Raw genomic sequence first — 24763 nt, forward strand, 5'->3', positions numbered from 1 at the left:
CCCCGCGGTCCCGCCGCCCGAGGCCCGGGTCCTGGCCCATCCCCGTCAGCTCCTCAGCGCCGTTTGCTCTATGGCTGCGCGGGCAGCGACTCGGAGTGCTCGGCCGGGCGCCTGGGGCCCCTCGGACGCCGGGGCCCGACAGGCGGCGTCGGCGTCGGCTACGGGGAGAGTGAATCTAGCGCCAGCGAGGGGGAGTCGCCTGCCTTCAGCTCCGCATCCAGCGACTCCGATGGCAGCGGTGGCCTCGTGTGGCCGCAGCAGTTGGTGGCAGCCACCGCGGCCTCCGGGCCAGGGGCTGGTGCAGGTGTAGGGGCGCCCGCGGGCCCCGCCAAAGTCTTTGTGAAGATCAAGGCTTCCCACGCGCTCAAGAAGAAGATATTGCGTTTCCGTTCGGGTTCTCTCAAGGTCATGACTACAGTGTGAGTTTAGAGGTTTGCTTGGGCTCCCCCTTCATGGCCTCTGCACCATCACACCCCCAATCACTGACCCTTCTACACCTCCCTTCCAAAGACCACCATTTTCTCTGCTTCCAAAGACCCTTCCTCACTGCCCCATCCACTGCAGTCTTGGTTGAAAAGGCTCCCCCTCCACCACAGGGAGGAATGGGGGAGGAGCCCTGTTTGACCCAGTTCAGCTGCTGGCTCTGCAGCCCTTGGGCAAGAAAGTTCCCTTTCTGTGGGCCTCACTTTCTTCATCTGTACTATGGGTGTACTATGGTATGCAGCAGGGGTAATTCAGTTTGAATTTCCCCATTTTAGTTTAGACACTTAGTCCGTTTGTTCCCCTTCATTTCTCTCACTGAGCCTTCTTATTCCTCCTTTCCATGCCCAGATATGGCCCCCCCTCATTCACAAAGTGCCCCCCTCCATGTCCCTGGACCCTTAGGATACCCCCTTAGCACCCTGGTCAGAGACTCTGTGTCTGACCCAGACGGTGCCTGCAGAGTGCCCTGGGAAGGGAAGGAGCACTGACTTTGGGGTTTTGAGGGTCAAGTAGGAGTTGGTAACACCTAGAAAGAAAGACTCTTTCACCTCCCTCCCCGGACAGATATGGAGGATTGGGGGGTAGAAGAGGGGAAGGAAGATGGCTTCTATCTCGTGGCACCCTCTGTGAGAGGGAGTGGGGGGAGTCCAGGATGACCCTCAGTTGTTCCGATCCAGTATTTTTTTTCTTTTTTTAAACTCACTGTATTTATTATGACGATGGTGACTCCCCAGTGCACAGGGGGGCCAGAATCTGTGTGTTTCTCTAACCTCTTTGTAAATAAATGCACAGTGTTACATACGTGGTGGTGGACTCTCCTTCTGTGGCGAAATGGGCTTTTCCTTTGGACTAATATTTATTGAGCAACTACGGTTTGCTTTGGGTATGTAGTGTCCAGAACCAGATGGCAGATCCCAGGGTAGGTCTCAATAGCATTTTCTTACCATTGAATATTTTACTTCAATGACTCTGACCTTTGGTTGAGTTTTGTTTGGTCATAAATATGGTTTCATAAAAATGGAAATAATAAAGAAATAAAAAACAAAAAATTTTTAAATGGAAATAATGTAGGTAAAGGGACAGCCCCAAACGCCTTCTCTCAGACGTCATCATAATCAGTTTGATGTGCATCCTTGTATGTTTTCCTTTATGTGTTTGGATACATATATGAATCTTGTAGCTATATAAATATATGTAACTATATATATGCGTATACATATAGTTATACTCTATATAGGTAAAACTATATATTTACATAAATTGAGCCATATGTATGCATTGTTTATCAATTTTTTTTGTTATCTGTGCCTGGAGATTTCTATATGGGAAGGATTTTAATTAATTGAATCTCTGAGGGTTTAGTACTATTTAGCTTTTCTATTTTATTTTATTTGTTTATGCTTTTCTATTTCTTCTTATGTCAGTTTTACTAAGTTGTATTCTAGGGATTTGTTCATTTCATCTAAATTTAGATGACGTATTTTCCTATCACTGTAGTAGCTGCATACGATTCCATGGGGTCGGGGGTACCCATAATCTAACCCTGTTGTCAGCTCCTCAGTTCCTTTGCTATTTTGGACCTTACTGCAGTTATGTCCTTGTACATGCCTCTTTTTTGCATATATGTATTTCTGTAGGATCCACTCCTAGAAATAGACTTGCTTGGTCATTACAGTACCATCATTTAAAATTTTTTAATTGACTTGGTCACACTTCCTTCCACTGAGACTGCCCTCAGTTGACATTTCCAACAGCAACTCCTGAGATGCCCATTTTTCCACTCCTTCACCAAACAAGAGATGCTATTAATCATTTTCATTTTGCCAATCTGGGGGGGGGGTGCGGAATGGTGTTCTGTTTTAATTAGCATGTCTCCCTACTTTCTTTTTTTTATATTTATTTATTCATTTATTTGGGCTGTGCTGTGTCTCAGTTGTAGCATGTGGACTTAGTTGTGGCACGCGGGCTTCTTAGTTGAGGCATGCAGCCTTCTTAGCTGCGACATGGGGGCTTCTTAGTTGCAGCATATGGCCTCTTAGTCGCGGTTTGCGGAATCTTAGTTCCCCGACGGGGGATTGAACTGGGGCCACTGCAGTGAAAGTGCTGTGTCCTAACCACTGGACTGCCAAGGAACTCCCAAAGTTATTTTTTAAAGTTTGCGGGAAAAGTCATTGCTTCTCAAGCCCTTGGGAGTATTTGCCCCATCTCTGTTTCATAAAAGGGGCAATTAAAGCCAAAAGGGGAAGGGACTTGTCTAAGGATACACAGGCCACACAGTGGTCAACATGGTTGAAGTACAGATGGCTGACCTTTCTTCCTTTTTAAAATTTTAGTGCTTAATCATAAAAAGTAACAGCTGACACTCAATGAGCACTTATTTTATATGCCAGACTCCATTCTCTGACTCATTTAATCCTCACAGTTTCATGGAGGTAGATATGATTATTATGTCCGTTTTACAGATGGAGAAACTGAGGCACAGATCTCTCGAGTAACTTACCTGAAACCAATAAGTAGCAAAGCCAGAATTTAAGTTCAGACTGCCTAAGAGTCCATGCTGTTAGCCATTGCCCTATAAGCCTATTTCTATACGGTTCATCTCTAGACGGATACACAAGGAACTGCTCACAGGGATAGGGGCTGGGGGGTGGGCAGGAGGGGATGTTGACATAATAAATATATAAATTCTATAATTTTTAAAGGTGATAAGGACTGTGGGGGGAAACTGAGCAGAGATGTGACGGAATTGGGAGGGATGGGGGAGGAGAGGAGTTTGTAATTTTAAGTAGAGTGATCAGAGGTGTCTAATTGAGAGGGTGGCATTTGAACAGAGACCTGAAGGAGGTGGGGGAGTTAGGCTTGTGGATCTCTTGGGGAAGAACCTCCCAGGCAGAGGGGTCAGCCACTGCTGAAGCCAAAACAGTGCCTAGTATGTTGGCAAAATAAACAGGAATCCAGCGTGTGCGTGTCTGGAGCAGTGAGTGAGGGGGAGAAGAGGGGGAGGCGAGGGCAAAGAATGATTGGGACCACTGCATCCCGTGGGGCCTCGTGGGCCATGGTGAGGAACTTGGTTTTTACTCCTCCGAAGATGGGAGCCATGGGAGAACTCAGAGCAGAAGAGGGACTTAGGTGTTTGGAGGGGAAGAGGGGGTTAACAGTTCTATGGAAACATAATTCACTACCATAAAATTCACCCATATAAAATATAGAGCTCAACGGCTTTTGTTTCTTTATTTTCCTTTCCTTGTGATGAGAGCCTTTAAGATTGACTCTTAGCAACTTTCAAATGTTCAGTACAGGATTATCAACTGTAGTCACCATGTTGTACATTACATCCCATGACATTTATTTTATAACTGGAAATTTGCTTTTGATCCCCTTCGCCCATTTTGCCCATCCCCCCCACCCCTCTGACAACTGTCAGTCTGTTCCCTGTACCTATGAACTTGGTTTTGGGTTTGTTTTTATTTATTTATTTTGCTGAAGGACTGTATTTTATTTAATTATTTTTAATTTTAGTTTTTATTGAAGTATAGTTGATTTGCAATGTTGTGCCTGTTTTTTTTAGGTTCCATATATAAGGAGACCATGTGATATTTGTCTTTCTCTGTCTGACTTACGTCACTTGTTGTCCATCCATGTTGTCGCAGGTGGCATGATTTCCTTCTTTTTTATGGCTGAATAATATTGCATTATATTCAAATTTTCTTTATTCAGGCACCCATCAATGAACGCTTAGGTCGCTTCTATAATCTTGGCTATTGTAAGAAACGCTGCAATGAACACAGGGGTGCATATATCCTTTCAAATTAGTGTTTTCATTTTCTTCAGATAAATACTCAGAAGTGGAACTGCTGGATCATACAGTAGTTCTATTTTTAATTATTTGAGGAAACTCCATACAGATTTCCATAGTGGCTGCACCAATTTACATCCCTAACAACAGTGCACGAGGGTTCCTTTTTCTCCGCATCCTCGAAAACATTTGTTATGGCTTGTCTTTTTGATGATGGCATTCTGATAGGGGTGCGGTGATATCTTATTGTGGCTTTGATTTGCATTTCCCTGGTGATTAGTGATGTTGAGCACCTTTTCATGTACCTGTTGGCCATCTGTATGTCTTCTTTGGAAAAATGTCTATTCAGATCCTCTGCCCGTTTTTAAATCAGATTTTTTTTTTTTTTTGCTATTGAGTTGTATGAGTTCTTTATATATTTTGGATATTAGTCCGTTATCCTGTGCATGGTTTGCAAATATTTTCTCCCCTTCTGTAGGTTGCCCTTTCATTTTGTTGATGACTTCCTTTGCTGTGCAGAAGTTTTTAATTTGATGTAGTCCCACTTGTTTATTTTTGCTTTTGTTGCCTTTGCTTTTCGTGTCAAATCCAAAAAATCATCTCCAAGACTGATGTCAAGGAGCTTACCACCTATGTTTTCTTCTAGGACTTTTGTGGTTTCAGGTCTTAGTTTCAAGTATTTAACCCATTTGAGTTACTTTTTGTGATTCTTCTACATGTAGCTGTTCAGTTTTCAGAACACGATTTATTGAAGAGACTATCTTTTCTCTATTGTATATTCTTGGCTCCTTTGTTGTAAATTAATTGCCCATGTATGCATGGGTTTATTCCTGGGCTCTCTATTCTGGTCTATTGATCTATGTTTCTGTTTTTGTACCAGTACCATATTGTGTTTTTTTTTTAATTTTTCTTGGCGTATAGTTGCTTTACAATGTTGTGTTAGTTTCTACTGTACAACAAAGTGAATCAGCTATACATATACATATATCCCCTCTTTTTTGGATTTCCTTCCCATTTAGGTCACCACAGAGCATGGAGTAGAGTTCCCTGTGCTATACAGTAGGTTCTCATTAACTATCTATTTTATACATGGTATCAATAGTGTATATATGTCAATTCCAATCTCCCAATTCATCCCATCTCCCCTTTTCCCCCTTGGTATCCATACATTTGTTCTCTACATCTGTGTCTCTGTTTCTGCTTTGTAAATAAGATCGTCTATACCAATATTTTTACAGATTCCACATATATGCGTTAATATACGGTATTTATTTTTCTCTTTCTGACTTACTTCACTCTATATGACAGTCTCTAGGTCCATCCATGTCTCTACAAATGACCCAATTTCGTTCCTTTTTATGGCTGAGTAATATTCCATTGTATATATGTACCATGTCTTCTTTATCCATGCCTCTGTTGATGAACACTTAGGTTGTTTCTGTGACCTGGCTATTGTAAATAGTGCTACAATGAACATTGGGGCGCATGAGTCTTTTTGAATTATGGTTTTCTCTGGGTATATGCCCAGTAGTGGGATTGCTGGGTCCATATTGTTTTAATTACTATACCTTTGTAATATAGTTTGAAACTAGGGCACATGATGCCTCCAGCTTTGTATTTCTTTCTCAAGATTGCTTTGGCTATTCAGGGTCTTTTGTGATTTCATACACATTTTAGAATTGTTTGTTCTATTTCTGTGAAAAATGCCATTGGAAATTTGATAGAGATTGCATTGAATCTGTAGATTGCTTTGGGTAGTATGGACATTTTAACAATATTAATTCTTCCAATCCATGAACACGGGATGTCTTTCCATTTATTTATGTCTTCTTCAATGTCTTTTATCAATGTCTTATCAATGACTTTTATTCTAGTCACAGAGTTGTGCTGTGACTATACTATCACCACAGTAAATTTCAGAAAATTTCCATCATCCCAAGTAGAAACTCTGTCCCCCTTACTTGTCATCCTCCAGTCTCCCCAGCCCCTGGCAACCACTAATCTACTTTTGTCTCTATAGAGTTGCCTGTTCTGGACATATAAATGGAATCCTGCAATATGCAGTCTTTTGTAACTGCGTCTTTCACTTAGCATAATGTTTTCAAAGTTCATGCATGTTGTAGCATGTATCGGTGCTTCGTTTCTTTTTATTGTCAAATGATAGTCCACTGTTTGGATGTACCACATTCAGTTTATCCATTCATCAGTTGATGCATATTTGGGTTGTTTCCACTTTGGGGCTATTGTGAATAATGCTGCTGTGAACATTCATGTACAAGTTTGTGTGTGAACATATGCTTTCATTTCTCTTAGGTAGATACCTAAGAATGGAATTGCTGGGTCATCTGGTAACTCTGTAATCTTTTGAGGAACTGCCAGACTGTTTTCTAAAATGGCAGCTTCATTTTACATTCCCACCAGCAACGTATGAGGGTTCCAGTTTCGCCATTCTCACTAACCCTTGCTATTACTACCTGGGGACTTCGTTAGAGTCCTTCTGGCTGCTCTGTGAGGAACAGGCTGAGGGAGACAGAGTTAGAAGCTGGAAACCCAGTGAGCAGCGACTATAATAGTCCAAACTGGAGGGCATGATGCCTGGACCAGAGTGGGGGCAGCAGAGGAGGTGAGAAGTGACTGGATTGTGGACAGACTTTGAAGATGGAGTTAATTGGATCTGTTGCTAGATAAGTTGTGGGGTGTGAGAAGAGGAGGGGAGTCAAGATTGACCCCAAAGATTTACTATCAACTGAGATGGGTAAGACTGTGGCAGGAGTTTGGCGGGTGGAATTAGGAGCTCAGTTTTGGCCCACTGAATTTGAGATACTCTAGACATTCGGGTGACAGTGTTCAATAGGGATTGGGTATTTGACACTAGAATTAGTGTTGGGGTTCACTGCACGTTTCTTTCTTTTTTTTTCTTTTCTTTTTAATATATTGTTTTGGCAGTGCCAGGCAGCGTGCGGGATCCTAGTTCCCCGACCAGGGATCGAACCCGTGCCCCCTGCGCTGGAAGCGCTGGGTCTTAACCACTGGACGGCCAGGGAAGTCCCACTGCATGTTTCTTGAATAATTAAAGTCAGAACTGAATCCGAATCCAGGGTCTCAGCTTCTCCCTCCAGAAAATGGGGCCAGTAATACCATTGTCATGAGGCTGGGAAATTCCTGGGCAACACAGGGCAGGATTGCACATCTGGAAACTAAGGTTATGCGTAGGGTGGAAAGGTCCGCAACTGGGAAGAGAAATGGAGGTTACGCTCTGTTCAGTTAGTGTCCCCCTGTCCGCCTCCCCCGCCCCCAGCCTCTGGCTGCTGTCGGAGGGAGGGAGGGGAGACTGGGTTGTCACCCTGTCTTTCCCCGCTCTAAGCTGCGTTTCCTCCTCGGGGCCTGCCCGGGCCAGAACTGCTGATGGAAACCAGCTGCGGAAGGCGCCGAGGTTCGGCGTACGCCCAGGCCCCTCCCCGGCGCCGGCCGACCCCGCTAAGGGAGGGGGACTGGGGCGCCCTAACTCCCCTCCGCTCTTCCGCAGCCGGGCCCGTGGCCCTGGCACGTCCGGCGCGCCTGATGCTTTCCAGATGTGAGCCTGGTTCCGCTCCCCCATCTGGCCCCGTTGCTCCCGCGGGGTAGGAGGGAGGGGAGCTAGAGTCCGATACCCCCCTATCAAATCGCTACCAGGGACCCCGGCCCGTATCCGCTCCCGGCAGGTCTCGTTTCCCTGTTCAAGCGGTAAAAACCGAATTGGGATGGGCTGAGTGCAGTAGAGACGAGGCTCTCCCCCACCTCCACCTCTTCCCCGGGCTCTGCCTCAGCCCCTCCCGCAGCCCACTTGGGCGACACGCCGCACCCAGGCCACGCCCCTACCGACCCGCCCTCCGAACACTCCCCTTATAAACCCCGCCCCGAACCACCACGCCCCCTTGGCTGCCCGGAGGTCAGGCCCCGAGGTCAGGTCCCTCGGACGCGCCTCCGCCTTCAGGTCTCCTGCCGGAGGGCGCGGTCTGAGTTTTCTGTCTCTCTATCCCGCTCTGTTTTGTGTCTCTGGGTGTCTGTGTTTCTCGGTCACTATTTCTGTCTCTGTACTTTTCTGTGTGTCTCTCCTGTACCCTGTACGTCTCTATGTCTGTCTCTCTCTGCAACCCTCTGCCTGTCTCTGTCTTAGTCCCTAGGTCTCTATCTCTCCAAATTTCCGTCTCTGTGTCCCAATCTCTCTTTGCCTCTGTCTCTCCCTGCGTCTCTCTCTCCCTCTCTGAATTTCTGTGTCCCAGTCCATTTTCAATGACCTCCCTCTAGCTCCCTCCACCTTTCTGTGTCTCTTTCCCACGTCTGCATGCCTAGCCGGACAGCGGGGGCGCCTTGCCCTCAGGGTTTCCACAGCCTCCTACGGCTTTGGCGCCGGCAGGGTGGGCAGCTCGGCGGGCCGCGGGCGCCCCCGTGTGGCCCGCAGGGGGCTGTAAGGAGAGGACAGCAGGCAGAGTGCGCGCGCCCGCACGGGTGTGCCTGGTGCAGAACCCTGTGGCCGCCCGTGGGTGACACCGGGAGGTAGTGTGTGACGCCAAGAGACTCACTGTGTGAGTGTGTACTACTTGAGATCGCGCGTGACGCCAGAGGTTGTGTGTGGCTGTGTGACCTTGTGAGATTTTCTGTGACAACCAGAAACAGAGTGGGACTGTGTGAAATCGTGTTACACCGAGACGTTGTGTGTGACAGTGTATGTGAGGTGACCGAGATGACCTATAGGTGACTGCGTGTGACACCGTGAGGGGGATGTTCGTGACATCGAGAAACCATATGTGAGCAAGAGATCGTGTGTGACACTGCAACATGGTGAGGACAGGAGAGTTGTGCGTGTCACACGGGCAGATGTGTGAGAGAGGGCGAGAATGAATGAGTGTGATCCACCAAGCAGTGATGTGAGAAGCAGTGTGAGAGGCCCCGGGGGCGGGGGAGCTGGGTGTGAGAGAGTGACCATGTGAGTGTGAGACAGGATGTTTCAGCCACACTGATGACGTCTGAGAAGCTGGGTGGGACTGTGTGTAACACAGATCGTGTGGGACACTGAGACTGGCCCAGTGTCATGACAGTGCATTAGAGAGTGTTCAACCATCCTGGGCACTCAGATGGGTGTACGAGAGAAACCTCGCGTGTGTAAGTGTACGTGTGTGACACCAGGAGATTGCGGTGTGAGGGCGACAGCTGTGTGTGACACATTGTGTAAGGCTCGGCATGACATCTTGAGAGGTCGTGTGCGAACCTGTGCGGAGCTGTGTATACATGACACTCTTGAGTTGTGTAAGATGTCACCAGTGAGGATGGGCCGGACTCGGAGAGACTGTGAGGGACCGTGTGACGTTTTGAGAGGCTGTGTGACTGTGGCGCTCTGGGGGGTTGTGTGTTGAGCAAGCTGGCTCAGGAGGCCGTGTGCAGCACCGTGTGACACAGCGGGACGTTGTGCATTTCTCTGCCAGGGACAGTGAGTGTGAGTCGGCTTGCTGAGAGGGGTCATCTGGGATGGGGTGACACTGAGGTGGGGGATGCGGCAGGGTGGCAGAGCATATGTAATGGAGTGAGAGGCTGTGTGGGACCCACAGGAGAGATTTGTGTGACTGTGGAATAAATGCAGCAGAGCGTGAGGCACATCTTGAGAGACTGTCTTTACCTGTGAGTGTGAGTGTGTGTGTGTGTGTGAGAGAGAGAGACAGAGAGAGAGAGAGACAGAGATTGAGAGGGGAGACTGCAAGAGAGATAGAGGGAGAGAGAGAGGCACAGAAACACAAAGACAAAGAGGGGGACGGACAGACATAACAAGAGGACCCAGAGAGACGGAGGCGAGGCAGGGAGGGCGAAGGGGATGGTGGTGGCAGTGGCAGGAGGAGGCGGGTCCTCAGGGACTGTGCCCCAGGAGAGGGGGCGGGGCGGGGCTGAGGGGAGACCCAGACGCTGCTTCCCAGCCTCTGCCACCCGCCGCCATCGCGGCCCTGAGCAGCAACAGGTAGGAGGCTCCGGTCTCGGCCCCGCCAGCTAGTTCCTCTGCCTGGGAATGAATGGATGCGTGAGTGAATGAATGACTTTACACTTCTGCATCTCCATCAGCCCGTCTCTCCCTCTGTCCCTCCATGTGACCCTCTCTGTCCCCTTTCGTCACTCCATCTCTCCTCCTGCCCTTCCACTTCCTTCTCTCTGTCCCCCTGCCCCTTCTCTCCTCTGTCCCTTTATCTCCTCTGTACCTCTCTCTCCCTCTCCTCGCTGTCCCTCCCTCTACCGCTCCATTTGTCCCTCTCTCTCCTCTCCCACTCCATCACTCCATCCCTCCCCAACCCTTCCAACTCCCCTTCTCTATCCTCCCTCGGTCCCCTCGTCCCCTCTGTGCTTCCCTCCCCCTGTATCACTCTGTCCCTTTCTTTACCCCTCTATTTGTCTCCCTCTTTCGCTGCTCCCTCCATCACTCCGTCCCGCCCCATCTCTCCATCTTTCTATCCCTCCTCAGTCTCTTTATTCCCCCCTGTGCCTCAGACTCTGCCTCTGTCATTTTGTCTCTTCCTCTGCCCCTCTGTTTGTCCCTCTTTCCATCCTTTCTGCCCCTCTCCCAGTCATGGCTGGGTTGCCCCCCCTCTCCAGCCCTCTCTCCGGCTGCTAATGAGCAAGAGAAGCCTTTGAGGTGGCCAGAGCTGGGGTGAGGGGGGCTCCCCGAGGGGGGCGGAGGGGCCAGCTGCTGCGAAGGCCCTAATGAGGCCCCCTCTGGGCCCCTCCCACCGTGATCTTAATTCCCCCTTCTCCCTGGAGCCACCGCTAATTGGCCTGGGGAGGGACCCCTCCTGGCTCATGCTGTATCCCCGGGAGGTGAAGACACCTGGATCCCTGGATCTTGATCCAACACCCGTGGCCCTGTCCTTCTGTCCCTCCCTCCACCAGACTCTCAGCCTCCCATCTGTGCTTCCCTCCCGGCTTCCCTCTCCTCTCTCTGTTCCTCCCTCCACCTGACTCTAGGTACCCCTTCCGTGCACCCCTCCATCCCTCCACTTGCCCCTCTCCTCTCTGTTCATCTGTCCCTCTTTCGGCCGACTTCTTGGTCCCCCATCTGCGCAGATCTTCATCTCTCCCCTTTTCTTCTGTTTTCCTGTCCCTTCCTCCACCTTCCTCTGGGCACCCCTTTCGTGCACCCTTCCACGCACGCCCCTGTTACTGGGTCCCATCACCACCGCCATCCCTATCTGGGGACCCAGCTTTGCCCTAGCCTGCCCCTCCGCCCCGACTCCCGCCGGCTTTTAACCCTGTCCCCGCCGCAGCCATGTCCAACAACATGGCCAAGATAGCGGAGGCCCGGAAGACGGTGGAACAGCTGAAGCTGGAGGTGAACATCGACCGTATGAAGGTGCTGGGTCGGGGTGGGGAGGAAGGCGGGGGCTCCGGGGCTGGGGTTTGGACCGGTCAGTGTTGGGAGTGGGGCCGGGAGCCGTGTAGAGATCCCCTTCGGAACCGGACAGAACCCGGGGAGGGGGCCTAGGCAAGGGGGCGGAGCCCAATAAGGGACGTGGCCGGAGCTAAGGCGGGGCCCAAGGGCGGGCCCGGGTAATGGGAGTGGTCCGGGCAGGGGGGCGGGGTCTGATAAGGGGCGGGCCTGACCCGAGGAGGGGCCCAGGCAAAGGGCGGGGCGGGGCGTGAACATTTCCACCCGGGTGCCCGCAGGTGTCACAGGCGGCGGCCGAACTCCTGGCCTTCTGCGAGACTCACGCCAAAGACGACCCGTTGGTGACGCCGGTACCCGCCGCAGAGAACCCCTTCCGCGACAAGCGCCTCTTCTGCGTCCTGCTCTGAGCCCTCCCAACAGCTTACCTCCCCTGTCAAAGTATGAATCCAATAAACGTGGTGACTGTGGTGGTGCCTGTGCTTTCGGGGAAACTGAGGCACGCGCAGAGCTTGGGGCCACCGTAGGGGAGCCGGTGTCCCGTCTCACCCCTTCTGAGTGTGTGTGGAGTGTCTGGCGGGGCGTGAGGTTATGCGGGGTTTGTGGATGCGGAGGGGTTAGGGGAGGAAATGAGCGCTCCTGGCTCTGGCCTCCACAGAGTGTTCCGCGATCCTGAATTTATTTAATCGACCCAGCAGCCTCAGAAAGCAGCTGGCTACTTGTATGACACCCATTTTACAGATGAGGAAACTGAGCCAAAGGTGGCTAGGAGATAATGGGGTGAAGACTGGACTCCAGCGCTACCTGAACCTCTCAGCTGGCCTCTCTTCTCTCCTACCTCCTGAGTTGGAGGTTCTTAGAATCCCCAGTGTCCACCTTTCTCATCCCCTGAATGATTCCACCCCCTTTTTCCACATCTGGTTAGTCCCTGACACAGGCCCCCCTCTCCTTAAGCACTGAACTTTTCTCTGTTCATTTATTCATTATTCCAAACACTCCTGGCCCTGTGCTGGTTGAAACTGGGGACACGGTCATGACTGAGACAGTCCTGGCCCTGGGCTTTTGGGGCTCAGAATCCAGTGGGAGAGACAGACCTGTCACCAGATAGTGATGATTCAGAGTGGGCAAGGCTGGGATGGGGGAATTCAGAGGGAGTGCCTGACTCAGCTTGAAGGTCAGGGAGGGCTTCCTGGAAGAGGGAACATCTGAGCTGGGACATGGTGATAATAAAACTTGGGGACCCAGGGAACTTCCGTAGCGGTCCTGTGGTTAGGACTCTGTGCTTCCACTGCAGGGGTCACGGGTTCGATCCCTCGTCAGGGGAACTAAGATCCCGCATGCCACGGGGTGTGGCCAAAACAAGCCCCAGAAAAACAAACACAAAAACTTGGGGACCCAGAGAAGAGAGATGTGTGGCTACGGGAGACAAATTAGTGTATGCATTCCTCCCGATTTCCTTTGTTCTGGGGACACAGGTGACTGTGACAGCCCTGGTTCCTGTCCTGTGTTTACCACTTCACACATTAGTGGTCTGCAGGACCTATATAGCCTCCAGTTAGATAGGAGTACTTCACATAAAAGTCCATATTTCTGGCTTCTTGCATTTGGAAGGGCTGGTGACCTCAGACCTGCATAACCCTGCAGGGTGACCAGAGGCTATGAGATGGGCCCTGGGCCTTCTAGTTTGCCAAAGTCCCCACCATACCTCATTGTCTCCCAGTTAAGGAGGCTGAGAGTCAGTTACTATTTATCACAGAGCCTGTGCCGAGGGCTTCTTACAGAGGAATGAAGAGAAAGGTAAAATATCTTGAACCCATGTCTCTGTTGAAAATAAAGAAATGCAGACTGGACTTCCCTGGTGGCACAGTGGTTAAGAATCCACCTGCCAATGCAGGGGACATGCATTCCAGCCCTGGTCCAGGAAGATCCCACGTGCCACGGAGCAGCAACTAAGCCTGTGCGCCACAACTACTGAGCCTGCGCTTACTAGAGCCCACGAGACACAACTACTGAGCCCACGTGCCACTGAAGCCCCCGCGCCTAGAGCCTGTGCACCGCAGCAAAGAGTAGCCCCCGCTCGCCACAACTATAGAAAGCCCAAGTGCAACAACAAAGACCCAACGCAGCCAACAATAAATAAATAAATTTTAAAAAAAGAAAAAAAGAAGTGCAGACTGGGTGACCTGTGGGTTTGGTTAATTATTTTACCTGGTTGGTCCATGGGCCACTGAGTTTGCAACCTCTCCCCTCTCCTCACTCTCTCGTCTTGAGACTGAACCCTGGATCTGGATGAAGATGGCTCACTGGGCCTCCGCTCCCCAGAGACGGACTGTGCCTGTGTCTGGCAAGTGCTCCATTATTCACATTGGATTAGGGTCCCCTGGGTCCCAACTCTGAGCTTCCTGTTGAATTGAGGCAAGAGAAGCTGTAATTATATCTCCCTCCTGTCTCCTACCTCTCAGCCGGCTCCGGTCTGGTTGCATCATGTCTGTGGGAGCCCCGGGGGAGATGGGGGACAGAGAGAGCCAAGGATGAGCTCAGGGTGGGGAGTGGGGGGAGGAGGGATGCTGGGAGGGAAGTTGCCAGAAGGATTCTGGAATTTCACAGACCCAGCATCCTTGCATCTTAGAACCTGAAATGCAAAGGAATCTAGAATCCCAGGAACTTGGAGGGCTGGAATTCTGGAGTCTTTGACCAGTGCGGGGGCCAGAATGCTGGGGTCCAGCGCCCTTGTCGGGCTAGGATTCCAGAGCTCAGCACTTCAGGAGTGTAAGGATTTCTTGAGCCTGGACTGTTGGGATTTAGATCCTTTGAGCCCTGGGATCTTGGAGCTGGTCTGGGGGAATGGAAGCTGGGGAGAAGCAAGTAGGGCTGGCTGACCTGGTGGGGAGCAGGGAGTGGGAGGAAATGTCTGCCTGGAGAAGGAGCGGGGCTGGGTGAGCCTGCACCCAGACTGAGGCTGGGAGGGAGGAGAAGCCAGAACAGGTCCTGGGTGACCAGCCTGCAAACCAGATAACGTCATTAGCGGGTATGACTCCGTAGCACCCGCTTCTGGTTACCCGCTGCTCTTTCCTGCCACCCCCAGCTCTGAAGTCAGCTCTGGGGTCAGGCCCAGGCTGGAGTCAGAGCCAGGCCAAGAGGCAGAGAGGTGAAGGCCTGGGGTAGTCCTTGCGCCCAGCAGTTCTCTCCCATTTCACCCCAAACCCCAGGGCTGGGGGCTGCCCCACCCAGCTGTCCTCCTTCCACACCCCACCCATGTGCTTGGCACTGAGGGGCCGGGGGTAAGGGGTGGGACAGCCCAGAGCCAGAAGGATCCAGAATCACGGCCATCACTTATTGGGAGTCCGGTTTCACAAGCCCCATCTCCCGTAATTCTCACGGTAGCCCCCAAAAGACTCTGTTTACCCCCATTTTACAGACATGGAAGAGTGGCATGGAGAAGTGATGTCACCTGGTCAGTCGGGGTTTGAGGATGGAGTGGGAGAGAAGTCGATGGATGACTTCAGGAGGGGCTGGAGGGGTTCAAAGGGGACCTTGAAGGACAGAAGTAAGGGGACCTCAGGTGAGGTGCACGGCCCAGGCAAAGGTGGGAAAGGAACGACAGAGCAGGGACACCAGGAGCCGGAGAGGGAAACAGCGGCCAGTAGGTAGGCAAGGACCCACTGGTGGTGGAGAAAAGGGCGGTGGGCAGAGAAAATTGGCCTCTAGCTGGGGCGGCTGGGACCTGCTAAGGAAGGATGGGTCAGGATGGACACACAGCGGCTTCTCACAGCAGTGAGCGGGCACAGGTGACAGGCGGGCCTGGCAGGCGTGAGCAGCTGGTGGCGTGTGGGGGGGGTACGCGGTGAGGCCAGCTTCCTCCCAGGGCAGGACCAGAAGGACGGAAACCAGGGAGCCAGGAGAGGGTCGGGCGCAGGGCGGGCTGGCATCTTAGGTCAGGCAGGCCTGGGCAGGCAGCAGGAGGCGCTGGCCGGCGGGTGTGGAAGAGCCCATCCCGGTCCCATTTCCTGGCCTGGTTGGTGCTTGCCCCCCTGAGCACACCCACCCAGATGGAATGACTCAGCTGAGGGCCTGCCTAGGCTCCAGCTATGACCTTCCTCTCCCATCACTTGTCGCACGCCACTTGGGACCACGCCCCCATCAGATGGTGCCCTTTGAGGCCCTCTGCGTCCCTAGCCCTTGACACACGGTGAGTGGGTTAGGGTTCGCTGAATGAATAACACCACCAACGGTAGCTGTTTGAGGACTTCCTAGAGGCAGGCAGGGTGGACTCCGTCTCTAACCTTCCAACAACATCCCAAGGGCATGGCAGCCATGTGATGAAGAACATTGAGGCTTAGAGACGCACGTGGGCCAACACAGCCATAAAGAAACAGGTGGGCCCCAATAAACAGACACGTGTGGACGCACCAGTAGACACAGATGCACAAAGAGACTTTAGAGGAAAGAATGCCCTCCACTGACACACACACACACAAACACACACACACACACACACACACACACACACTCACTCACTATGCTGATACGATGCTCGCTTAGGTCACACAAACCCACACATGAAGTTCACACATCCACAGTCCCTAGCACACCCCCTCCCAGGTACCCGTTCTTCCCCCGCTCCCAGTGCTGTGTGTCCATTTCCAGTTGTCTCTGGGCTGTCCTCTCTCTTCTGTGGCACTGCCCCAGGGTCCCTCTGGGGAGGCCTGACTTGTGGCAGGGGGAGGGCGCTGACTCACCCATCCAGAGCAGTTCCTTCCCACAGCTCTTCCCGCCCCTGGAAGTCACGCCATCCCCAGCCCAGCCCAGCTGGGGTGACCTCTCACCCCAGGGCACCCGGGTGGAAGGGGAACGCTTTGTGCCCTTGTCGTGGGGTGAGCGTGTCCAACACTGGCATGGACCCCAGGGACCCTTAGTCCTCTCCTTAGGAGTGAGTTACAGTTGCCACCTCTCCTGCTCTGGAGCACAGAACTGATGCCAGGGTCTCCAGGGCTCCCGGCCCCCAGCGGCAAAGGTGGGGAAACTGAGGCCTGGGGGAGGCGCCTGTCTGAGGCCCCGATGGGCATGGGAGCAGCGTGGACTTCCTGAACGCTCAGCAGTGCCTGGTGGGGGCAGGAAGCCAGTAGGAGGGAAGTTCCAGGAACCAGAGCTCCACCCCCACCTCCCCTGGCACTCCTGCAACATCCCTGATGCAGAGACAGGACGCGAGCCTGCCAGGCATCATCCTTCATTAATATGATAGAACTTCCTGAGTTCCCTCTGCTCCGCCTGGGATCGCAGAGGGTGAGGGCGGTACCACGTGGCCAGGATGCCTGAGACACACACACACAGGCACCCTCAGAGTGGGGCTGAAGGGTCATTCTTGGAGCCCCTGGTGTGGCTGGAGCTGGGGCATCCATCCCGGCGGAAGCTGGGGGTACCAGCTGGGCATGGGTGATAGGGAGATGGAGGAGGGGGAGGGGTGAGGGGATTGTGGTCACGGAAGCAGGGGTGGCATGGCGACGGAGAGGGGAAGTCTGTAGCTGCCCAGCGCCCAGTCCTTGGGGTCAGGGGCATCCTCCCTGGCCTTGGATGGGATATGGTATGTACATAGGCTCTCTCCTTGTTACAGAGAGGGGTCTGGGATGGGCCACTGGCCACGGTCGGCCACCAGGCCCATGAAGCCCATTGTACAGATTAGGAAACCGAGGTCCACTGGCTTCTCTCATCCTGGCCTGGGACTATCCCATAGCAAGGAGGTGGTCGAACTGGGACAGAAACTCCAGTCAAATGGAGTGAGATCTTGAATTTGTCATCTCTGCACTTAAACTGACTCCCTGAAAAATAAGAGGTGTCTGAGAAGGTCTCTGAGGTCCCATCTGGCCCTTATGGGTTGGGAGGCTGCATGGAAAGCCACAGGCTCAGTGGCAACAGGGACGGGTGACCGCTGTGCTGGCGTCTGGGACACACAGGCTGCTCACACTGGCTGGAGGGTGGCGGCTCTGCGGCTGGTGATGTGTTTGTAGAGGAGTGGGAGAAATTAAGGAACAGCAGTGCTGGAGCCCTGGACGGCTGTCTGTGGCTAAAATATTATTCTTTGAAGTCAAGGTCACCAGAGCTTGGCCTGAGGCCTGGGAGTGCTAGGGTGAGAGGCAAGAGGGCGGGAGGGTGCTCCCCTTTGATGCTGAGCAGTGGAAATCCTGGCGGGATGGGGTGGGGGCTGGTCTCATGGAAGGAGTGAACTGTGTCCAGGGAAAAGCAAGCTCAGTTGTGCCTGGAAAACACTACATCAGGCAGGAATTTCCTGGTCATTTCTCAATCCTTGGGCAATGTTCTAACCCCGTGGGGCCTGATCCCAGAATAGATGCCAGAAGCCACCCCAGACAGCCTTGCAGACTGGTCAGCTGTGCTCCTCAGGTCCCGCCCGGGTCCCTGCTGGCAAACTCCCAGCTCCAGGGTGATGACGACTCAGGTGATCCCCACCCGGCCGACGCTGGGAAGGGAAGAACGCTGGCAGAGTCCTGAGTGTGCCAGGTGGCAGGTGGCTCGGTGATGGGGACCGTGAGGGGACACAGGGAGGGGGAGGGGGAGGCGGGAGATGGATGTCTTGGGGAGAGGGCATGGAGGGAGCGTGCCAGGGAAGGCGGACGGAGGCCAGGACCCTCTGGGGAAAGCAGAGGCGGGGGAACGTGGGGCAGAAAGAGGAAATGAAAAAGCCGGGGTGAGCAGGCAAGATGAATAGAAAGGGAGGGAGGAGGGAGGGGAGGAGGGAGAAGCTGACACTCGGAGAGGGACCCAGCCAGCACGACCCTGGAGAAGGAGCGAGGGGACAGAGGAGGAGCTGAGAGAGACCGCAGGCAGTGAGGAGGGGCTGGGAAAGCAGAAACGCGGAGAAGGGAATAGACGGCTGTCAGGAGAGAGGGAGGGAGGGAGGGAGGCAGAGGGGGTGGACCAGGGAGGAGACAGAGACAGAGACACAGCAAGAGACAGAGACAGAGAAGGAAAGAACTAGGGGCTTGAAGAGGAAAAGACTAGACAGAGAGACAGATGTAGGGAAGGAAAGAAACAGGGGAAGGAGAGAGAGAGAGTACCAGAGCCTGGGGAAGACAGAGGGGAGAGAAATAGTCGCACAAGAATTGCGGTGGGTTGGCTGGGACCCTCCCTCCACCCGACCTCCAACTGCAGCGAGGACCACGGGGAGGGGAGCGCGGTGGTGGGCGTCGCAGGGCCGGATCCGGCTCGGCTCCCCTCCGTCGCCACCTCCCACCCCGGGGACCCCTCTGGCCCGGGCGGCCGCGGGAGGCCGGGGATGGCGGATTCGTGCCAGAACCTCACGTACGTGCGGGACTCGGTGGGCCCGGCCACCAGCGCCCTGATGTTCGTGGCGGGCGTGGTGGGCAACGGGCTGGCGCTGGGCATCTTGGGGGCGCGGCGACGGTCACGCCCCTCGGCCTTCGCGGTGCTGGTCACCGGGCTGGCGGTCACCGACCTGCTGGGCACGTGCTTCCTGAGTCCAGTGGTGTTCGCGGCCTACGCCCGCAACAGCTCGCTGCTGGGCCTGGCCCGGGGCCGCCCGGCGCTGTGCGATGCCTTCGCCTTCGCCATGACCTTCTTCGGCCTGGCCTCCACGCTCATCCTCTTCGCCATGGCCGTGGAGCGCTGCCTGGCGCTCAGCCACCCCTACCTCTACGCCCGGCTGGACGGGCCGCGCCGCGCCCGCCTGGCGCTGCCCGCCATCTACGCCTTCTGCGCCGTCTTCTGCTCGCTGCCCCTGCTGGGCCTGGGCCAACACCAGCAGTACTGCCCGGGCAGCTGGTGCTTCATCCGCATGCGCTCGGCCGAGCTGGGCGGCTGCGCATTCTCGCTGGCCTACGCCAGCCTCATGGCCCTGCTGGTGGCCGCCATCTTCCTCTGCAACGGCTCGGTCACCCTCAGCCTCTGCCGCATGTACCGCCAGCAGAGGCGCCACCACGGCTCGCTGGTCCCCAGCCCCCGGGCGGGCGAAGACGAGGTTGACCACCTGATTCTGCTGGCCCTCATGACGGGCATCATGGCCGTGTGCTCCCTGCCTCTCACGGTGAGTCCCCTCGGCAGATCGGGGTGGGCGGTGGGGAGGAAGGTAGAGCCCAGCGCCATCCTCCATCGTTTGTACCTATTTCACACATGGGGAAACTGAGACCCGAAGAGATGAGAGGCTTTGTCCAGGGTCAAACAACTCCCAACTTGCTGGAGAAGTCTCCCCGTTTGCTTCTGCCCCATTTGACCCCTTCTGACTCTTGTCTCCCCCTTCCACATCTCTAGCCCCCCAACCCTACCAATTCCACCCCCCACCAACCTTCTCCTACCCCTACAATGATAATAAGATCCGCCATTCATTGCTCTCTGTCCACCCTGTGCTCAGTGGTTTAGAAATCCTTTCTCTGATAATCTCCAAAATGATCTTATGCATCTATTCCACAAGCATTTAGCAAGAAATGTGACGAAGTCTCTGCCCTGTCACCATTTTTACAGAGGACAGGTGATGATGCCTTTTGCCCATGATCACACAGGCAGGTCTGCACCCTGGGCTCCTCTGATGCCAGAGTCTGATCTCCCTGCCACCGTGCTCCCCACTTCCCCAGCCCCACCCATGGGTCTGCCCTTGGCATCTCCTGGCCTCGCCCCTTTCCTGCAGGAACTCCTGCCCTGCCCCTCCCAAATTGCAGCGGGGCCAACCCTGGTCCTGTGGCACCCAGTCATCCTGTCTATACTCTGGGCCTCGGTTTCTCTTTCTGTAAAACGCAAGGGCTGGGCTAGATCTGAGGGTCGTCAAACCTTTGGGGGGTTACAGAGGACTCAGGAACTGGACACACACAGACACAGCCCTGGGACCCAGCCCTACCGCCCCATCTCTCCGTCTCTAGGGCTTTGCTGGCTGTCTCCTGGGGCTTTCTCTCCCTCTGCTCCTCAGATGCACTTGTTTGTTAGTTTTCATCTTATCATTTCCTTCCCCTTCGGACAGGCCACCCCTCCCTCATTTCTGCCAGTGAGCAAGTGCGGGGAGTGGATCGAGGGTGGGGTGTGGGTGGGGGCAGAGGACTCGTGGGTGCTGCTTGACACCCTCACTCTGCCCTCAGATCCACGGCTTCACCCAGGCCATCGCCCCGGACAGCAGTGAGATGGGGGACCTCCTCGCTTTCCGTTTCAATGCCTTCAACCCCATCCTGGATCCCTGGGTCTTCATCCTTTTCCGCAAGGCCGTCTTCCAGCAGCTCAAGCTCTGGTTCTGTTGCCTGTGCCTGAGGCCTGGCCAGGGCGACTTGCAGACGTCCCTCTCCCAGCGGGCCTCGGGGAGGAAGGGCTCAAGGGCCCCCACTTCTCTCGGCGGGAAGGATGGGAGCTGGGTGCATTCGTCAGCCTGGGGCGAGGGGCAGGGGGCACCCTTGCCTGTCCTACAGCCATCCAGCAGCACCGTGGGAACACCGTCCAAAGTGGGGTCCGAGACAGCCTGCTCCCTCTGCTGACATCTGCCCCGTGATCTCCTGCCCTGTCTTCCGAGAGCAGCAGCCAGAAATTCAGGGACTTGACCGGTGGCTGCGGGTGGACAAGCCCAGAGCTGGATCCTGGAGCCCAGCCGGCCAGAATGTTGACCCCATGGATTCAGGGGGGTGATCAGCTGCTATTTCTCCCCCTTCGGGATGGCCACGATGGGCTGTGGGAGGAGGGAGAGAGGGAGAGGAAACAATTATCCTGGAGCATAAAAAGAACAGTTCTCTCAAAATATCCGGTGGCCTGGGTGGCCTGGTCTGGCCCTCGCTTTGCTTATCCATCTCGCTGTCTAAATATTTAGAAGGCAGAAAAGTTCCCAGCAGCTTCTGTGCACTCAGGTCTGCTCTGGTTAGGGTTCTGGCTCTGATCCTCATTCACTGCAGGGTGCCCTGGATGCCCACCCCAAACCCCCAGCGGACAGCCCTGCCCTCTCCCAGTCCACTCCAAGAGCCACTGCCTCATGGGAGCCCAGGATTCTCCGACAAGCTCCCTGCTTCCCTTTACTTCTGATTCCCCATCAGACTTGGGAGGCCTGGTCCCCGCAGGGGAGGTGAAGAAGGGGAGACTGTTGCATTGTGGGTGACACCACTGGACAGGTGCCTGGAAACTGCATGGCTTGGTGAATTGCAAGATGTGGATGGTGGGGCCCTGGGCTGGGGGAGAAGCTGGGGAATGAAGCTGTGGGAGGCACGGAACCCAGGGACGGCCCAAGAACTCAGACCTAAGTCCTGTGCCTGTCCCTACGCCCCCTCTCAGAGCCTCACTTCACCGCCTGTGTCCTGGGAACTGCCACCCAAATGTCATTCATTCATTCATTCAACATAGTGGCCGCTGACTCTACCAAGTGCTGGGGACACAGAGCAGTCTCGGCCCCACCCTGGATTCCTCTGGGGTGATTTCCAGCCTTCAATTCCCCTTCTGATTGCTGGGGTGATGTCCAGCCATCCACCCCTCCCCCCTTCTCATTGCCATCCCCTGCCCTCAGGTACAGAATGCAAGGGTTTTCCAGGAGTGAACATGAAAGGAAGTGGTGCTTCTGCTGGTGGGAGGAGGTGAATGGGAAAGCCCCCGCCAGACTCACCCCCAGCCCTGGTTTCCCCTTTCTCACTTGGCTTCAGGGTTAAAACAATAAATCTGCCCCTGGGGAGGGCTGGAGGAGTAGATGAGGCATGAGCTTCCTATAAAGACAATAGCGGCGGCCATGGAACCCGTGCCCCCTGCAGTGGAAGCCCAGAGTCCTAACCACTGGACCACCAGGGAAGTCCCTGGTCTATCTTTTTAGCTTCTTAGCTCAAATCACTGTTGGGCTGATGAGTTTGCTTTGGTTTCCTTTTGCGCAGAATGGTGATCATAATCTAATACTTAGCTTACAAGGCCGTGCTGAGGATTAAATGATTCCCCCGAAAATGATTACTCCAGCACAGGGCCTGGAGTAAAGCCCACAGTATGGGTTACTGTTACTGCCGTTGTTGTTGTTGTGGCTACTGTAGTGGTTTTTGGCATCTGGGCAAATGCTGTTTGAAAACAACGCTTTTCTCCATTGCTTTGACTTCTTCCCACCAGACATTATGTTTCATTTGAAGGGGTGTCTGCGAGAGTTAAAAATAGGTCAAACGACTGCTTAATGCATATGGGGTTTCCTTTTGGGGTGATGAAAATGTCCTGGAACTAGATAGCGGCGGTGGTTGTACAACGTCATGAATGTACTAAATGTCACTGAATTGTACTTTCTAAGATGGTTAAAATGGTACATTTTGTGTTATGGGTATTTTACCACAATAAAAAAAAAATGTAATACTGAAAAAAAAAATTGAGGAAGTTTAGAAACTTTTATAGCAGTCTTGCCAGAGAAATATTGCATCGCTTGAATTTATTTTTCATTTATTTTTAGAATATTTTATTTTATTTTATTTATTTATTTTTGGCTGCGTTGGGTCTTCGTTGCTGCATGTGGGCTTTCTCTAGTTGCGGCGAGCGGGGGCTACTCTCCGTTGCGGCGCGCGGGCTTCTCATTGCGGTGGCCTCTCTTGTTGCGGAGCACGGGCTCTAGCACGCGGGCTTCAGTAGTTGTGGCTCACAGGCTTAGTTGCTCTGCAGCATGTGGGATCTTCCCAGACTAGGGATTGAACCAGTGTCCCCCGCATTGGCAGGCGGATTCTTAACCACTGCGCCACCAGGGAAGTCCTATTGCTTGAATTTAATAGTAAAAATTTGACTTGTACCAAAACAAACCAAAAAACAGTTCAAGAAACATCAGGTGGGGTCCGGCCTTTGTTACCAATCCTGGCCCGGCCTCAGTGGGAACCAGCCCAAAGGTGCCCCGGAGGAGCGTGCAGAAGGGATGGGATGGAGGGGCTGCGTTTCAGGCAGGAGTCGAGGTGGGGCAGGGCTGCCTGTCCAGGCAAGACCCCGGGGGTGGGAGGCACGCTTCCCTCCTCTCTCTGTGCCGCCCCTGGAAGGCGGGTCAGTTCTGGCCTCAGCATTCGCTGAATGGCAGGGCAGGGCTGGGCTTTAGAACCCACAGCATCCTCACCCAAGGTGAGTGCCATTATCAGTCCTATTTTTCGGATGTGGATTAAGGGGAGGAGAGGATTAAGTGTTGAAGCTGGTTTTCTGCTGGCTTTTACCCACCAGGCCTAACATCTCAGGAATCTTCCCCCTCCTCTGCATCCCACTGTTTGTCTTAGAGCCCCACCAGCTCTGGCCTGGATGTCTACACTGTCTGCCAGGGTGCGGGTTTTCAAACAACTCCCTCGGCCCCTCCAGGATGATTTGGAAGCTCCTCTCTTGGCTGGTTCCTGACCCCTGACTGCCTGGGTAACCTCTCCGCTGGCTGCCATGGTCCTGTCTGGAGGTCCTGTCTGAATGGTTCCTCCCCTGCCTGCCGAGCTCCAAGGGCTCCCACTGCCCCGAGGCCAACTCCCACACTCTCTGCTCGGCCACAGCAGACAACCGAGGTTTCCCCAAAGAGCCCATGACCTTTGGGGCCTCCACCTCTTAGCTCGCTGAGCGCACCCTTCCCATGAGACGTGTTTCCCCTTCTCCAACCGTCAAAAGCTCCCTTGCCCTTCAAATTCCTGCTTTAGGCTATTCCTCCTCCTTGAAGACTTAATCACTCCTCTCAGGCGCTCTCAGTGCATCTGAGGCTCCACAATGGTCCTCACTGCAGCCTGTTGTAGCACAGACGTCCGTTCGTTCATTCAGCAGGCTCTGATTGAGGGCTTACTGTACGTCAGGTTTTGTCCCTATGACGCTGGGGACATGGCAGGGACAGACAGCCTTGGCCCTGCGCTCCTGGAGCTCACAGTTCAGAGGGGGCAGGGCTGGGCGTTGTGAAGGGTGGAGTCTTGGGGGACATCAGGGAGGGTTTCTTGGAGGAGGAGATGGCTGAGCCAGGACCTGAGGATTGGAAGAAAGTTAACCAAGTAAAGAAGAGTGTTTCTGTTGTGCTCGCAGTTCTGACTCTGACCTCTGATGCCTCCTTTCCTTCGTCTCATTCATTCATTCAACACACGTTCCCTTGAGCCTGCTCTGGACCCACGGCTGCTCTGTGCTTGCTGGGGAAATAGCAGTGACTG

General features: G+C 53.7%; 3 protein-coding genes across 6 annotated transcripts in view; all 3 read left to right on the forward strand.

The window, feature by feature from the left end:
- DACT3 (dishevelled binding antagonist of beta catenin 3) overlaps positions 1–1278 on the forward strand; it is an 11296-nt gene extending 10018 nt beyond the window's left edge. The window contains exon 5 of the mRNA XM_024768248.1: positions 7–1278. Coding sequence (XP_024624016.1) covers positions 7–423 — 417 coding nt within the window. The 3' untranslated portion in view covers positions 424–1278. The remainder of the gene's footprint in view (positions 1–6) is intronic.
- Positions 1279–9514: 8236 nt separating this feature from the next.
- Positions 9515–12148, forward strand: GNG8 (G protein subunit gamma 8). 3 transcript variants are annotated; one of them, XM_024768750.1, is made up of 3 exons: positions 9515–9746; positions 11560–11645; positions 11960–12148. In XM_024768750.1, exons 2-3 carry the CDS (start codon positions 11562–11564, stop codon positions 12086–12088), a joined length of 213 nt encoding a protein of 70 aa, XP_024624518.1. In that variant the 5' UTR covers positions 9515–9746; positions 11560–11561; the 3' UTR covers positions 12089–12148. The 3 variants fall into 3 exon arrangements, with proteins under 3 accessions (XP_024624518.1, XP_024624519.1, XP_024624517.1); XM_024768751.1 differs by lacking the exon at positions 9515–9746 and adding an exon at positions 10220–10265; XM_024768749.1 differs by lacking the exon at positions 9515–9746 and having other exon boundaries at positions 11273–11645.
- Positions 12149–18705: 6557 nt separating this feature from the next.
- On the forward strand, positions 18706–22938 carry PTGIR (prostaglandin I2 receptor). 2 transcript variants are annotated; one of them, XR_003006303.1, is made up of 3 exons: positions 18706–19734; positions 20774–21804; positions 22304–22938. XR_003006303.1 is itself a non-coding variant. In XM_024768124.1 (2 exons), the coding sequence occupies exons 1-2, from the start codon at positions 18967–18969 to the stop codon at positions 21158–21160; spliced, it is 1155 nt and encodes a 384-aa protein (XP_024623892.1). In that variant the 5' UTR covers positions 18706–18966; the 3' UTR covers positions 21161–22938. The 2 variants fall into 2 exon arrangements, 1 of the variants encoding a protein (XP_024623892.1); XM_024768124.1 differs by having other exon boundaries at positions 20774–22938.
- Positions 22939–24763: the final 1825 nt, after the last annotated feature.

The sequence above is a fragment of the Neophocaena asiaeorientalis genome, unplaced genomic scaffold (genome assembly GCF_003031525.2).
Source record: "Neophocaena asiaeorientalis asiaeorientalis breed wild unplaced genomic scaffold, Neophocaena_asiaeorientalis_V1.1 scaffold629, whole genome shotgun sequence".
Taxonomy (NCBI): domain Eukaryota; kingdom Metazoa; phylum Chordata; class Mammalia; order Artiodactyla; family Phocoenidae; genus Neophocaena; species Neophocaena asiaeorientalis.